This window comes from Aquarana catesbeiana, linkage group LG05 (assembly GCF_042186555.1).
Source record: "Aquarana catesbeiana isolate 2022-GZ linkage group LG05, ASM4218655v1, whole genome shotgun sequence".
Lineage (NCBI taxonomy): Eukaryota > Metazoa > Chordata > Amphibia > Anura > Ranidae > Aquarana > Aquarana catesbeiana.
The window spans coordinates 479944486-479960884 of record NC_133328.1 but is presented as its reverse complement, the minus strand read 5'-3'; the positions used below and the strand labels follow the sequence as shown (position 1 = coordinate 479960884).

At 41.8% G+C, this 16399-nt stretch overlaps 1 protein-coding gene across 3 annotated transcripts in view; it reads left to right on the top strand.

Moving 5' to 3' along the window:
• Positions 1-16399, top strand: part of SS18 (SS18 subunit of BAF chromatin remodeling complex) — a 92677-nt gene that overhangs the window by 12598 nt on the left and 63680 nt on the right. For all 3 annotated transcript variants that reach the window (XM_073631500.1, XM_073631502.1, XM_073631503.1), the window contains exon 2: positions 8127-8203. In XM_073631500.1, coding sequence (XP_073487601.1) covers positions 8127-8203 — 77 coding nt within the window. The remainder of the gene's footprint in view (positions 1-8126; positions 8204-16399) is intronic.

The window sequence follows — 16399 nt, the reverse complement described above, 5'->3', positions numbered from 1 at the left end:
ATAACACCAAAATAAAGCTGTATCTGCCTCCAAAAAATAAAAATTTCGTATGGGTATAGTGTTGTGTGACTGAGTAATTGTCATTCAAAAGCGTGACAGCGCTGAAATCTGAAAATTTGGTCTGGGCAGGAAGGAGGTGAAAATGTGCAGTATTGAAGTGGTTAAAGCGAGCTATAACCAGAAGAGGTCTTGTTAAAGTGGGACTAAACGCATTGATTTTAAGTTTCAAAAATGTACATTCCACCCTGTGCTCTCATCCAGACTGTCAAACCATCCAATGGCTGGAGTCATAATTGATCACATGTGCAGCATTGTGGAATTTTAAGATCAGAGGTCAACACGGCAGCTTCCTTGGCTGCAAACGATAGAGGGTTTAGTTCTGCTTTTGAAGCCGGCCATACATGGATTGAAATTTGGCCAGTTCAGCCAGGACCATCCGAATTTCAACCCATCTATGGGCAGGCTGATTCTACCCAAGTTAATCAGTCAACTTGGGTACAGCCAGCATGTTGTATTTTTCTACATATGGCTACTGCCATCTGCTATGGCTGCTAGCAGTTACCATTGTATTGTATCGGCTGGAAGTGCTGCCCGTGCCCCCTAATGGCAGGATACAACAGCGCAGCTGGAGGCATTTCCCCATTAACACTGACTGTGTTAATGGGGGAATAGAGTGATTTTAATTTCCTTTCACCCATAGTGGAAGGAAAGAAAATCGTATCATCTATGGCCAGCCTAAGTACCCCAGTGTATATAGCACTTCTCATTCAAGTCTGTCCAGTGTCTGCTTAGCAGCATGGTCGAACACCTTGGACCACCACTATCTGATGAAAAAGGAGACAGATCCCTGTCTCTGCAGCACATGTGGGGGAAGGGGGGAGGTTTCAGATGGTACAGACTGAACCCGTTCAGCTCCCGCCTCCTCTAAGTATTGTCCGGATCAACATATGCAGCCCTCTTCTGCTGCCTTTATTATACTAAACCGATCCCGAGCTCAATCCCAGACCTAAAACCGCTTACTTTTCAGAGGAGTAGCTTCTGGTGTTGTAAATGACAGCGCTGGTGAGGTGCGCTCTGATAATTAATAACAACACAAGCCTACAACAATACACAGCCATCTACTACATTAGAAACTAGATTAGACTATAGATGCAATTAGTGTGCAAAAGTGGAGAGAAAACATGCTGACAAAATCATAACAGTTGGATGTGCTGTGGAGTATAACAAAACATACTAAAAAATGCAGTGCTTATAAAACAAATATAGTCCATGAATTAATAAATCAGTAGTGCAAAAAAAGCTGTGTTAGAGACATAACTGTCCAAGAAATAATTCATATAATGTGAAGTCCAGTGCTCGGGAAATATAAGTGAGCGAAATACACCACCTAATGTGAAATGGACTCTTACCAGAATTACAGAACTCTATTACAGAGTCATATGCGCTCAATATAATATATCAGCAGGATTTCCAGCTCGCATATCTTTTTCCGGAACATGAAGTATTAAGTGCTTCCAATAAACCTCCGTGGATGTGTGTGTGTGTGTATATGTATATAGATATATAAAAAAAAATTATTATTATGTAGGATTTATTTAACTCCGACAGTTTACGCAGCGCTTTACAACATTAGGGTAGACAGTACAATTACAATACAGTAGCGAATCAGAGCCCTGCTCGTTAGGGCTTACAATCTAGGAGGGAGGGTCAGGTTATACAAAAGGGTAATAGCTGTGGGGCATGAGCTAATGGAGAAAATAGTGCAGTTGTTAGATGGAGGCAGGATAGGCTTCTCTGAAGAGGAAGGTTTTCAGGGATCGCCTAAAAGTGGATAAATTTGGAGACCTTCTGACAGATTGGGGTAGCGAATTCCAGAGGGTGGGCGAGGCTCGGGAGAAGTCCTGGAGGCGGATATGGGAGGAGGTGATGAGGGAGCTAGAGAGTAGGAGGTCTTGGAAGGAAATATACAGTGAGGCAAAAAAGTATTTTTAGTCATCCACCAAGACAAAATTTGGAAACAAATCCAGACAATCACATTGTCTGATTTTTGAAAGAATTTATTTACAAATTATGGTGGAAAATAAGTATTTGGTCACCTACAAACAAGCAAGATTTCTGGCTCTCACAGACCTGTATCTTCTTAGAGGCTCCTCTGTCCTCCATTCATTACCTGTATTAATGGCACCAATTTGAACTTGTTATCAGTATAAAAGACACCTGTCCACAACCTCAAACAGTCACACTCCAAACTCCACTATGGTGAAGACCAAAGAGCCATCGAAGGACACCAGAAACAAAATTGTAGACCTGCACCAGGCTGGGAAGACTGAATCTGCAATAGGCAAACAGCTTGGTGTGAAGAAATCAAATGTGGGAGCAATACTTATAAAATGGAAGACATACAAGACCACTGATAATCTCCCTCGATCTGGGGCTCCATGAAAGATCTCACCCCGTGGGGTCAAAATGATCACAAGAACGGTGATCAAAAATCCCAGAACCACACGAGACCTAGTGAATGACCTGCAGAGAGCTGGGACCAACATAACAAAGGCTACCATCAGTAACGCACTATGCCGCCAGGGACTCAGATCCTGCAGTGCCAGACGTGTCCCCCTGCTTAAGCCAGTACATGTCCGGGCCCGTCTGAGGTTTGCTAGAGAGCATTTGGATGATCCAGAAGAGGATTGGGAGAATGTCATATGGTCAGATGAAACCAAAGTAGAACTGTTTGGTAGAAACACAACTCGTCGTGTTTGGAGAAGAGAGAATGCTGAGTTGCAGCCAAAGAACACCATACCTACTGTGAAGCATGGGGGTGGCAACATCATGCTTTGGGGCTGTTTCTCTGCAAAGGGAACAGGACGACTGATCCGTGTACATGAAAGAATGAATGGGGCCATGTATCGTGAGATTTTGAGTGCAAACCTCCTCCCATCAGCAAGGGCATTGAAGATGGCTGGGTCTTTCAGCATGACAATGATCCCAAACACACTGCAATGAAGGAGTGGCTTCGTAAGAAGCATTTCAAGGTCCTGAAGTGGCCTTGCCATTCTCCAGATCTCAACCCCAAAGAAAACCTTTGGAGGGAGTTGAAAGTCCGTGTTGCCCAGCGACAGCCCCAAAACATCTCTAGAGGAGATCTGCATGGAGGAATGGGCTAACATACCAGCAACAGTGTGTGACAACCTTGTGAAGACTTACAGAAAACGTTTGACCTCTGTCATTGCCAACAAAGGATATATAACAAAAGTATTAAGATGAACTTTTGATATTGACAAAATATTTATTTTCCACCATAATTTGCAAATAAATTCTTTCAAAAATCAGACAATGTGATCTAGTGAGCATGGAGGAGCAGAGCAGGAGAGCTGCTGATTAACAGTCAGCAGCTCTCCTCTCTGGGAGCTGTGAGAACCGAGCGATGTTCGATGGCTTGTTTCTCAGTGCAGAGACGCTGGGGGACAGATGCAGCAGCATTGAAGCGATGCTGCATCCACCTAGGTGAGTATGATTAGGGGAAAAAACCCCAAACCTGTAGTTCTCCTTTAAAAACGGGCATGATTCTGTGGTGGACATTACTTTATGGACTCAGAATACTTCCAAAAATCGCTCTCCTCGAACACAGTTCACCGTGCCACCTAAAAATGAAAACTAAAGCTCTATCATGCAAAGAAGAAGCCACATCTGAACATGATCCAGAAACGTTGCCATCTTTTCTGAGCCAAATTTAATTTAAAATGGTCTGATGCAAATTGGAAAACTGTTCTGTGGTCAGAACAATCAATGTTTGGCATTCTTTTCTCAAAGAATTTGGCTCCATTCACACCTAAGCGAACCAAAACGCGAGTGGAATCGCAATTTGAACTCCAAATCGGGAGATGCTTGTGCGATACCTTTACTTCTTAATGGCACCTCAATCCCGGTGGTGTTTTGCCACGTGATAAATCGTGGTGCAGGAGCTTCTTTTGAGCAACAGCATCGCACCGTGTGATTTATCCGCCCGCGATTCGAATCACTCAGGTGTCAACTGAGCCTAAGGAGAGGGGCTTTCTGGCTTGTTATCAATGCTCATTTCAAAAGCCTGCATCTCTGATGGTATAGGGCAGTGATGGCGAACCTTGGCACCCCATCTGTCTTGGAACTACATTTCCCATGATGCTCAACTACACTGCAGAGTGCATGAGTATCATGGGAAATGTAGTTCCAAAACATCTGGGGTGCCAAGGTTCGCCATCACTGGTATAGGGGTACATTAGTGTGTATGGAATGGGCAGCTTGCACATCTGGAAAGGCACCGTCAATCCTAAAAGATATATGTAGGTTTTAGAGCAGCATATGCTCCCATCCAAACAATGTAATTTTCAGGGAAGGCCTTGCATGTTTCTGCAGGACAATACTAAACTGCATCTATGGCTGTTCGAGTCCTGAATGCTCAGCAGGCCTACCTGCAGTCCAGACCTTTAACTAATTAAAAATATGAACATTTCAAGATGTACCCAATACTTTCAAAGACTCGGGACTGTCGAGCAGTTAGATTCCTTCCTACATCACACAAGAATGGGACAACGTTCCTCTCTAAAAACTTCTACAAAAGGGTCTCCTCGGTTCCCAGTTGTTTTACAGAGTGTTGGTAAAAGAAAAGGGGATGCTATACCCTGGTAAACCTGGTTCTGTCCCAACTTTTTTGAGATGTGTTACTGCCATACATTTCAAAATGACCTATTTGCTTCTTTAACCCCTTCACGCCCACGCTATAGCCAAGACGGTTACACCACAGGCCTTAATTGCCGGGAGGGAGTCCATGTACATGCTTCCGTGCATGAGCTGCCTGCGCACCCCCTGCGGGGCGCGTGCGGCGCGCTCTGTGTTCAGCGAGTCAATGAGACTCGGCTGATCATAGATTGGAGTAAGGGGCCGTCGGCGTGAGGAGAAAAAAAGCCCAGATCACCTGTCAGAGGGACATCGGTTCCGAACGCGGAGAGCCACAGCCTCATCTGTGCCAAACAGTGCCCATTAGTGCCTCACCATCAGTGCTGCCTCATCAGCGCACAATGAAGGAGAAAATGACTTGTTTGCAAAATTTTATAACAATATGTGGTCTCTTTCTGTTTGTTTTAGCAAAAAATAAAAACCCCAGTAGTGATTAAATACCACCAAAAGAAAGCTCTATTTGTGTGAAAAAAATGATAAAAAATAAATTTGGGTACAGTGTAGCATGACCGCACAATTGTCATTCAAAGTGTGACAGCGATGAAAGCTGAAAATTTAATTTTTTTTTAATTTTTTTTTTTTTTTTACTGAATTTTGTGTTTCCTCGATATTTGCAGTAATATCTTATGAGAAACAAAATATTGAAACTACCACTATTTTTTATTCTATAGGGTGCCTGCTTAGAAAATACACTATATTGTCAAAAGTACTGTGACACTTGCCTTTACACGCACATGAACTTTAATGGCATCCCAGTCTTAGTCCGTAGAGTTGAATATTGAGTTGGCCCACCCTTGGCAGCTATAACAGCTTCAACTCTTCTGGGAAGGCTCTCCACAAAGTTTAGGTGTGTGTCTATAGGAATGTTTGGCCATTCTTCTGGAAGCACATTTGTGAGGTCAGGCACTGATGCTGGACGAGAAGGCTAGGCTCGCAGTCTCCTCTCTAATTCATCCCAAAGATCTACTATCGGGTTGAGATCAGGACTCTGTGCAGGCCAGTCAAGTTTGTTAGTCAGCTTCCTTGTCTGTAAAGGATAGTAGGATTTAGTGAAGCACTAGAAGATCAACCTTCTATCTAGTCAAGATCAAGCCTTTTAGGAAGAAAGTGATTCAGGCAGTGATCCTACTCTAGCTAACATCTTGCTAGTCTTTCTAATAAACTATCCTGGCGAATGATTTGAGCTAAATTGAGCTCATACCAAACAATTCATTTTCCATTATTTCTCAGGATGGTTAGCATCCTACCCTTGTGCCTATCTTGTTTTTCTTGATTAAAGGAGAAGTATGGCCTAAGCTAATTTGGCCATACTTCTGCGAATCACAGGCGTGTCCTTCGTTCTGCAATCCTGTGACCCGCTGTCAGCTGATGTCGCTCAGTCCAGGTTGTGGGTCGATCCTGAGTCTGCTGCTCCCACCCCCTGCACAGCCCAGTGCTCCAGTGAGCAATATAGGGGCAGAGCAGAGAGCTAGTGACTGACAGTCCCCCGCTCTTTGCTCCAGTGAAGACTGAGAACCGAGCGATCCGTGGTCTTTGCATCAGTTCTCAGTCTTAGAAGCTGCAGGGGACAGATGCAGCATCCACCTTGTTGAGTATAATACATTGAGTTTTTTCAAAAGAAAATAAAAAAAAAACTTCTCAGTTAAGGTTTGTTAGTCATCTTGCAGTTAACTGAATGAAATGGCTTATAGAAACTTTTTTAAAATTCTGATCTTGTGAGTAGAGCCTTCTCTCCAGTAAACTATCCTGGAAGATTCATGGAAGAAGTGTAATCTGGTAATAACTCAAGTTTTTGTGTGCTGGCCCTGTGATGACAGCTCTCAGAGCACTGAGAATATAAGGCAGAAATGTTGTGGTTTACAGTGCCTTGAACGTTTCCACATTTTGTCATGTTACAACCAAAAACATACATGTATTTTATTGGGATTTTATGTGATGGACCAACACAAAGTGACACATAATTGTGAAGTAGAAGGAAAATGATAAATGGTTTTCAATTTTTTTTTTTTTTTTTTTTTTTTTTTTTTTTTTTTTACAAATATGTGAAGAGTGTGGCGTGCATCTGTATTCAGCCCCCCTGAGTCAATACTTTTGCAGACCCACCTTTCATTGCAATTACAGCTGCAAGTCTTTTTGGGGATGTCTCTACCAGCTTTGTACATCTAGAGAGTGACATTTTTGCCCATTCTTCTTTGCAAAATAGCTCAAGCTCTGTCAAATTGGATTGAGAACACACACAAATCCCCGTTCTGGCTCTCGCGATTGCGCCCGCCAGCCACGTGCATCGGGTCTCCGCAGCGTGCACGCCTGCTATGGCTCTTAAAGGAGCCACCGTACATATACAGTGATTTGCGCAGGAGAGCCATCCTGCCGCTGTATATGTACAGGAGCTGGTCGGCAAGTGGTTAAACAGGGAGCTTAAAATGCACCGGCACGTCTTGCTTCTACTTTTTGGATTTCACAGTGCGGTGCCTGTATCTCCCAAAAAGTATGTATTATTAAATTGTGGATTAGCTTTGCATTGTTGGATAGGCTTGCCCAAGTTCTACCTTCCATTAAATGTTAATTCGAGTATGAAGTTTGACTACCTTCTGAAGTATGTGTAGTGACAGCATTGGGGTGCTCCATCTTATATTTTTTTTTTATTATAAAATTTTACCCAAATTAGTGGTTTTTCCAGTAAAAAAAGTGTGCTGCATGCTGTGTGGCTGCTCAAGCATGCGCGCTGTTTTGCGTGTCTATTTTGAATATAGTAGTGGGCAGTGTACCCATGCTACAACGTACCACAACTCATCATGACAATGTGCAGCATTGAAAAACATTTGCTTGTGTCAGTTTTTGGATGATCTTTGGTATGATGGCATATGAATGGGACTGTCTTGATGTAATGCACATTTAGGCCACTTTCACACTGAGGCGCTTTACAGGTGTTTTAACGCTAAAAATAGCGCCTGTAAAGCACCTCTCCTGTCACTTCAGTGTGAAAACCCAGGTGCTTTCACACTGGAGCGGTTCGCTTGCGGGACGTTAAAAAAAAAAAAAAAAAAAAATCCTGCAAGCGGCATCTTTTGGGCTCTTTAGGAGCGGTGTATACACCGCTCCTAAAGGGCCCTGTCTATTGAAATCAATGAGCAGCGCCTGAAAAGCACAGTGGCGCTTTGCGGGCGCTATTAACCCCTTCATCGGCCACTAGCGGGGGTTAAAAGCGCCCGCTAGTGCCCGAAAAGCGCAGCTAAAATGACGGTAAAGCACCGCTAAAAATAGCAGCACTTTACCCCCGCCCCAGTGTGAAAGTGCCCCAATGTGTCAGTGTCCTGTAACAGTATTTGCAAATGGTATTTCATAGGTTATAGTTTTTGTGTTCTTTTTTCATGTACGTTTACAGATGTTAAATTTACAACTTTGCTTTACAGATGTTGGATGAAAATAATCACCTAATTCAGTGTATTATGGACTATCAGAACAAAGGAAAAACTTCTGAATGTTCACAGTAAGTAAAATGAAACAATCCTCCTGCTTCATAACAGTAACCTTTTTCTGCCTATCCATCCTTTTGTAGCACCCTGTGCCCATTGCTTCTTCTGGTGGTAAGAGGAAAGCATGTAATGATGCAATGCCACTCCGCAGCATTGTCTTGCTGAGAGAACTGTTTTTTATGTGTGTTTTTTGTTAATGCTTTCAAGATTTTTTTTTTTTCTTAAATACTTTTCTCTACATTGCTGCTGTAGTTATTTCTTTTCCATTGCATCCATGGCCATCTTCAGGCTGGTTTTTGATGTGCTACATCCAGACCTAGCTGGGCTGGTTGTTGCAGGGATAGCCTGTAAGCAATTTTCAGTCACTGGGTTCAACATAGGGCGATTTTCAAGACTTTGTTCTGATAGCACAGGTCCAATTCAGCTTGCTTTGTTTCAGTTCTTGCCTGTAGACTCAGTGAATAGGCTAGTCGGACCAAGCACCAGGAGTTGCCTAAACTGCATTTAAAAGTCCTGTTCCCCAGTGTAGCGCAGTGCACGTGTGGTTTCCTGCCCTTTCCCATTTCATAGCATCAAGGAACAGTCTTCCCGATGCTACTCAATACAATGCACACCAGTCTGAAACGAGATCAGCTTGTTTCTACCAGTGCGGTTTCCAGTCTTTAGAGCCCCTAAGGCCACAAAAATGTTCCCATTGCACACATAGTTCCTTTCTCTGTAGGTAACACCCTGACATACTGCTTTCTCCCCCCAGGCACTTTTTAGTTTTGTACTCGTTTAGACAGGATTTTGTACAAAAGAGGTCTGCGCCCACTTTGATTTTGTCAGTGTTGAGTCTTGACAAAGAGACTACCTTTCATTGGAGGATGCACCTATGTTTAAGGGCCAGAGTAATAAGCAGCTGTAGGCCCTTTCTAAATTCTGTTCTACCTGGCTCTTAAGCCCATTTTAGCTGTGACTTTACTGTCCCAAACCATGAATGACTGGTTTCATTTAAGGGATAAAATCCTTTAAATGAGATCTTGCCAATACTGCAGGTGGTCCTTTGATTATAGAAAGCATAGAGCAAATGGCTGTAGCTATGAACTTCAGTTGTTACTGTTGCTAAGTTTCCGGACTCATTTCTTATATGGTTTTCTGTCAGTACATATGCATAGGACAATTTGGTTAAAGCATTGATCTGTGAAAACACATCCCATAAGTGTCTGAATAGCATGGCCTTCAAGAGACAATGGGGTTGATTTACTAAGCCTGGAGACTGCAAAATCTGGTGGAGCTGTGCATGGTAGCCAATCAACTTTTAACTTTGGTTTGTTGAATTAAGAGTTGACAAAGAAACCTGTAAGCTGACTGGTTTCTATGTAGAGCTGCACCAGATTTTGCACTCTTCAGTTTTTGTAAATCAACCTCAATGTCTCTTTGGATCTGCTTTTAATGCCATTTTCATAAATGTTGCTGGTGGGAACAGCAAATTTTTCTCCTTTTTTATATCTGTTAAACATCCATTTAATTTCCCCACTGCCACCATTCTCTCCATGTCCAGACTCTCCAATCTTGGCTCCTTGTCCTGCTTCAAAGTCTGGGTCTTAGTATGCCAAAGCCTCAAACCAACCTTCTGCTGCAGGTGAATGTGTGCCCCTAATTTGCAGTTCTGTGACAGAATGGGTTCACGCTCTTAATGTCTGTTATCAGCACGCTTCACCAGGGACATTTTTTGGTTTCTGTGGACATCAAAGTTGTGTCCCTGCATGTCACATTTTACCACTGCGTTTCCCAGTGCATCTACTTTTCCTATGCATTGCTGTGGGACCACTACACTTCCAGTTTGTGGCCCTGCACTTTGGCGTCTTATCTGCACCTTGAGTGTTCACCATGGTGCTGGCCTCAGAATTAGCCTTGCTATGCCCTCGTGGCATTCCCATTGTGGGATAATTTGGCTGGCCATTCACTAATAGATTTTCAGATGAGAATATTTATACAACATATTTTTGCGCTTTCAATTAATGGATGAATATTGTTTGAAAAATTCACTTCACTTCTTTTTAAAATGAATGTAATTCCGGAAAGAAAACCACATGCGCTGTTCGAAAATTTGTTCGAGGAAAAACTTTCCATTCCGTTCCTTTGAATTTTTTCATGACTGCGGTTGAATATGAATGTTGATTTGACCCCCACTAATGATTAGAAATTTGAACAAACGTTCTTAAAACTAAAATTTTCTAACTAAGGTCTATAATTTTTATGGCCAGCATTAAATGACCACCTGTTGATGGATCAGTCGGAGTGAGCTCTGTTGGAACAATGTGAATTTGACTGTCCAGACACTACATTAATTTGGATGGTTCCTGAACCTGCAGGAGCTCATTGTTTGTAGTATCTAGGACTAGTCCTTGACACAGCTCATGCCAGAGCGTTTCTTCCACAGGAGGAAGTTCAGACTTCAGATTCAAACTCTTGAGTCCAGGAGTCCTCTGATTCTCCACTTTTGCATTAAAGTCTTGGACCTGATTTTGGCCTCCTTCAAGGCAGTTAATTGCCCAATTTCCCTTAAGTTCTACAATGCAACATTCTTTCATCATGGGCCAAGTTGGTAAAGTCCATGGAAGCACCAATTTGTTTGGCACAGAGGATCAGATTGTCCTTAGTCTGGTCTCTAGGAAATCTAATTCTGGAATTGGGGAAGTCTCTCCTTCCCATCATTTGGAAGATCCTTTGCAACAGATGCCAACCTGTTGGGCTGGAGAGGAGTCTTGGGGAGGTAATGGAGGCTCTCGTCTCAGTTTAGAAGACTTGGTCATTGGAGGAATCTCGTCTCCTGATCAACTCTTCAGCTTCAGATGATCTGTCTGCCTTTTTGCAGTGCTGAACCATCCTGGTGGTAGGTTATTGACCCAGATGGTTGGACTTCACCACTGTGGGGAAGTACATCAATCATAATTGAGGGACCTCAAATCTCACTGCAGCAAGGAAGGAGAGGTAGATTGGATCTTCTCCTGGGCAGAATCTCCTGTTCTTGCCTTGTTCGCCATGTACACCCCAGGCATAAACAATTGGAAAGCAGACTTCCTCAGCCTACAGCGCCTGGACCTGGGCTGCCCTTACACCCTTTTGACTACCTGAATGTGAAGACTTTGTGTCTCAGTAACTGAGAAAGAAAATACATTTTTGTGCTTGACATAAAATCCTTTTCTTGGAGTCCATTTAGATTTGGGGGTCCCATCCCTCTGTTTTTTTATGATTCTGCTATCAGCTTTTCTACAAAACACAGGCATTCTGGTAGTAAGAGGGGTTGGGTTATCCTTGTCTGATCCTTCTTTAGGAGGTAGTATAATCCAAAGGTAAACAAATGAATTTTATAGGGAGTACAATTAGTTGGGTTTTTTTTTTTTTTGTAAATTCTTACCATAATCTGTAAGTATGCACAGCATATTTGAACCAATATGAAACACACATACCTTCTAGAGTCCTCCTCCCAACAATGCAGTTTCTGCTCCCCTTCAACTCTTCTATTTTCTTGGGTCTTCCTGAAGGCCTTCCACTTTGGCAGGCCATGGATGATGTAATATCTTCACATCCAGAACCCAGCTTTTACTCTCACCATCTGAAATGTGTAGATGTATTGTCCTCATTGGGATTCAAAGTAAGGAATGCATAGCTGCAAGGTAGAAGTGCCAACGACTACGCCACTGATGTCTGCTACTGCACCATGGAGAGATAAATGCGCAATAACTTAGTGCATTAAGAATAAGTTTCTTGCCACTGTTGGTCTTCAGTTTAGATGTGCATTTTATACAAATATTTGAAAAATGGTAACAACTACCTACTCGCGCATATGGAAAATTAAATTAATTGGGGAGCAGCACGTTATAACAATAATGAAAAAGTAAAAAAATAATTAAAAGTTCATTACAAACCGCGCTCCTTTTAAAGTGCAAGTGCAAAATCACTCTCATGTGAAAACAGAATCATGAAAATGGTGAAATATTGTCAGTGATAATATCTACCAGCTGAGTGAAACATTAAATCATCATAATGAAAAAATTAATAAATAAATTACTGAATAGTGAAAATAATCAAAATGTACCAGGTGAAAAATTGAAAGAAATAAGTCCAAAAATAGTTTCCAAAATATGTGTTTGAAACATATTTCAAACTATAATGAATCAATCATAAATCAAAACGTTCCAATAATGATAAAACAGAACTTCTGAGTAAGTTAAGCTTCTGAGCAGATCTTCCTTGGGTTCAGCAGAGCATCGAATAACAGTATTCAGTCACCATCACCAGCCACACAGCCTACTCACCAGATGGAAGTGACTCCCATGACAGAAGTCAAACATGCTTTGAGGACAACCAACGGAACTTCTCACAGTCACAGCTAAGTGCAAATGCTTGAACTCAGGTGCTGGAACTCAGGTGTCTTGATTAATGCTGAGGCTACTTGGATGCATGCAACCAAACTTCCCAAGATGGGTCACAAAGACCATGGATGTCAAGAATGTGGAAAAAATGGATAAAAAAACTCCCTTGGTGAAGTAAACCAAATTATTTAATAGGCTAAAAACGGGCTTAAAACCATATTACCCACATATAGGTTCATGCAGGCAAACAAACAAAAAAAGCAGGAAAACCAAATTACGAGCGGTAGTGGCGTGTCACGTTCGTTTACGTCCGACCAGTTTCGTCAGTGCGTTCTGACGTCATCAGGGATCGCACGAACGGGCACGCCGCCTCCTTAAATACACATCGCCAATAGAGGCATCCAATCCGGTGACATCTCATCTAGCAGAGAGTTAGACCAAAATTGAAAAAAAAAAAATAAATGCCATCTTGTGGCCAAAAAGCAAAATACAATGAAAATTGTTGAGAAATTACAACGACATCCAAACTGCCATCTTGTGGATAGATGCCAGATTGCACAATTAAGTCAGATGTCATTAATTAAAGTAAAAGTAAATGTATTAATCAATTAAAAAATAAAGTAAAATATCCTAAAGATAGAATTAAAATTAAAAATTGTGAATACAAAGAGATGAAACCAAAATGGACAGCCTCTTCACATTCTGAAAGGACAGGAAACCAAACAATCAGTAATTAGACAGATAGCAGTTTAGATCAATATCGACATTGATATCTGCCGGAGTAAGTGTGTCCAATCGGTAAATCCATTCCGTTTCATTTTATCTCTGAACTATATTTCCTCCCCTCCAATCAGCATCCAGCCTGTCAATCCCAAAAAATCTGGCCAAGCTAGGATCCTGTTGGTGGTAGATTCCAAAATGGTTAGAGAGACTGTGTTAGGGAAAACCGTTTTTAATATTTGTGAGATGTTCATTAATACGTGTGCAGAGATTTCTTTTAGTACGCCCAACGTACTGTAACCCACATGGGTAAACGATAAGGTACGTGACAAAGATGGACTTGCAGGTGATAAACTTATCTATTTTATACTCTTTACCTGTGCTAAAAGATGTGAAGTATTCTACTTTCCTCACATTATTTCTAGTCCGTTTGCAGGCTTTGCACTTCCTACAATAAAAGAACCCTTTTACATCCAAGAAAGTGGGAGTCCTCTTGGGAGGATTTAAAACATTCGGGGCTAGTTTGTTCCGTAGATTTGGTGCACGCCGATAAATAAACATAGGATGTTCTGGTAGGAAGCTGGACAGGGTCCTGTCTCCTGTATTCCTTGCCAAGGAAGGTGCAGGTTACTTTGTTTACGCTGTCAAATGTATGCTCCTAAAAACTGGTGTTTTTTAAAAGAAAAGATTGTTCTAGTTTTCTGAGATTAACTCTTTTCCGTCTTTATTTGTGTGCCTTTAAAAAGTTTGGAACACCAGGTGAGGTTGAAGGATCCGTGATCATGTGACCACTGACACGTTGGTCTTATTGGAAGCCAGTCCCATCGATCTATAACCTGGACTGAGAGCTATCTGGACCAGCTCATTCTTTGTGCTTTGAGTGCATAAACAACGGCCACCCAGTGGAACATCATTAAGCCATTCTTTTGCCGCCATGTGTGTTGGGCAGTCGTAAAGGGGTTAATATGTGCTGGTTATATTTCAGTTTGCCACAGACATGGAAATGTTTCCTTTGCTCGAAAAAATGTAAAGGAGATGTAAAATGTAGAAAAATGTAAAGGGGGGGAAAAAAAGATCAGCGCTAGACAAATTCTAGCCACTTGCAATAGAGGAAAAACACACACTTCAAATAAACTAAAAAAAATAAAATTGCAATGCTAATAGTGATGTGGTCTACAAACGACTTATGAACAATATTCCTGCTATGGACAGTCAAAACGTTAGTGAAGACCCACAATGAGTAGAAAGAGTCCATAAAAAATAGTCCATAAACAATGTGCAATATTCCTTCATGTGTATGAAAATGGTAGAAATGGTCACTCACCAGGAATGCTGTCTCAACTAAGAGAACAGCTCACTCACTTTGTGCACTACAAGTGCCAATATGATTCTTTAAAGGGAGTCCAATCTTGGTACTGTTTGTTAATGCCTCCTCCACATCATTCCATAATCTGCAAAAAAGAACTCGTAGTGTAGTAAATCATATACCGTAAACACAAAAAAAGTACACCCGTGATGGTGACAGACAATATTGAATCACTCCATTTTCCGCCACATGCAATGCAAACTCACCCAGGGGAGTGTAAAAACACACAAAAAGTGGCCCAATCAGCACAACCAGGGTAATCAGATGAATCGCACCAATGTCTCCAGTTTTCACTTAATCCAGGACTTGCAGTATACAGATGCTAGGAGACACTCGGCCGCTCTCGTCGTAACATGATACCAGTTAAATAGGGAAAACACGGTATCATAGTGTAATATTGTTTATTAATACAATATCAGAGCATCCTAAAGTTTTTTTTTTTTTTAAAACAATATAAAATCATTTGTCACTTACATGTGACTTCACGTGAGTGGCACCACCCAACGCATTTCCAGCCAATGCTTGTCTTCAGCTCCTCTGATAGACACATTACCATACTTTTCCTCTCCTCTGGTCCCTGGTTCTACAATAAATGCAAGCTGATGAGACACACTTTGTATAAATAAACTTGGATCAAAGTGCTCTGTATAGTAAGTCATGTGCACCCCATTTAATGTTGAGGTCTGTTGCAGGTTAAGCTTTAAAGCTGTAGAAAATAAAAACAACTTGAGGAGCGCTGATCCAAAGAGTGGTGAATTATCAAGGGTAACAACCGTGTTCATCATAATAGTTTATTGGCAAATATAAAAAGTATGTAGTAAGTCAAACAGAAGATGGAGCCGTGTAGGCAAGAAAGTTAGTCAGCCAAACAATGTGTAATAAATAAATGCCCTGTGGACGGCTGCACTCAGTGGCTGTGGCACTCACTCAGGAGCCTGTTGGATGGATGGCTGGCTGTACCACCTCCACCGATGCAAGAAATAGGATGCTGCGGGCACTCCAGGGGTTCGGAGGTGCCTGTGGACATCCATCCAGTTGTAAATGCCCAGGATCGTGGCCAGATATCCAAGGAGTGCCAGGGTAGGGGGACAAAGCATAAGCCGGGGTCTCTGGATCACAGAAAGCCCAGGAAGAAGATGCCGGCTCCGTTCCCAGATGATCTGAGGGATGGTGTGTTACTGGTGTGAAAGCAGGGGGAGCCAACAACACCACGATTCCCGGGTCTCCAGACAACAGAGCTTCTCACCAGCAACGTCCAACAACACGGAAACGGGCGGGCTCCAATCGACTAGTGATGTGACACAGGAGCAGGGGGAGGAGAGAAAAGGAGACTTTGAAAAAATGCCGGAGTTTGAACAGTGTAGGGCTACATATTTCGGGGATTAACCCTTTCTTCAGATCACACGTTCAAGAGCCAGCAGGAAACGAGATAATAAATAGTAACATATGGGGGCAGGGCAGCCAATACATCCACCTCCAATAGCCAATAATAATTTGAAATATCTAACATGATTAATACTAAGAAAATAATGAATAAATAAATGGATATAGATATATATATATATATATATATATATATATATATATATATATATATATATATATATATATATATATATATATATATATATATATATATAATAGTATAAGACACTAAAACATGGGCAAAGGAACCATACATACTGAAGGTAATAATGATGGAAACTGAACACCAAACAGGGGGTAAAGCTCATGAATCAAGAGTGTGGGTGTCCAGTCCTTCT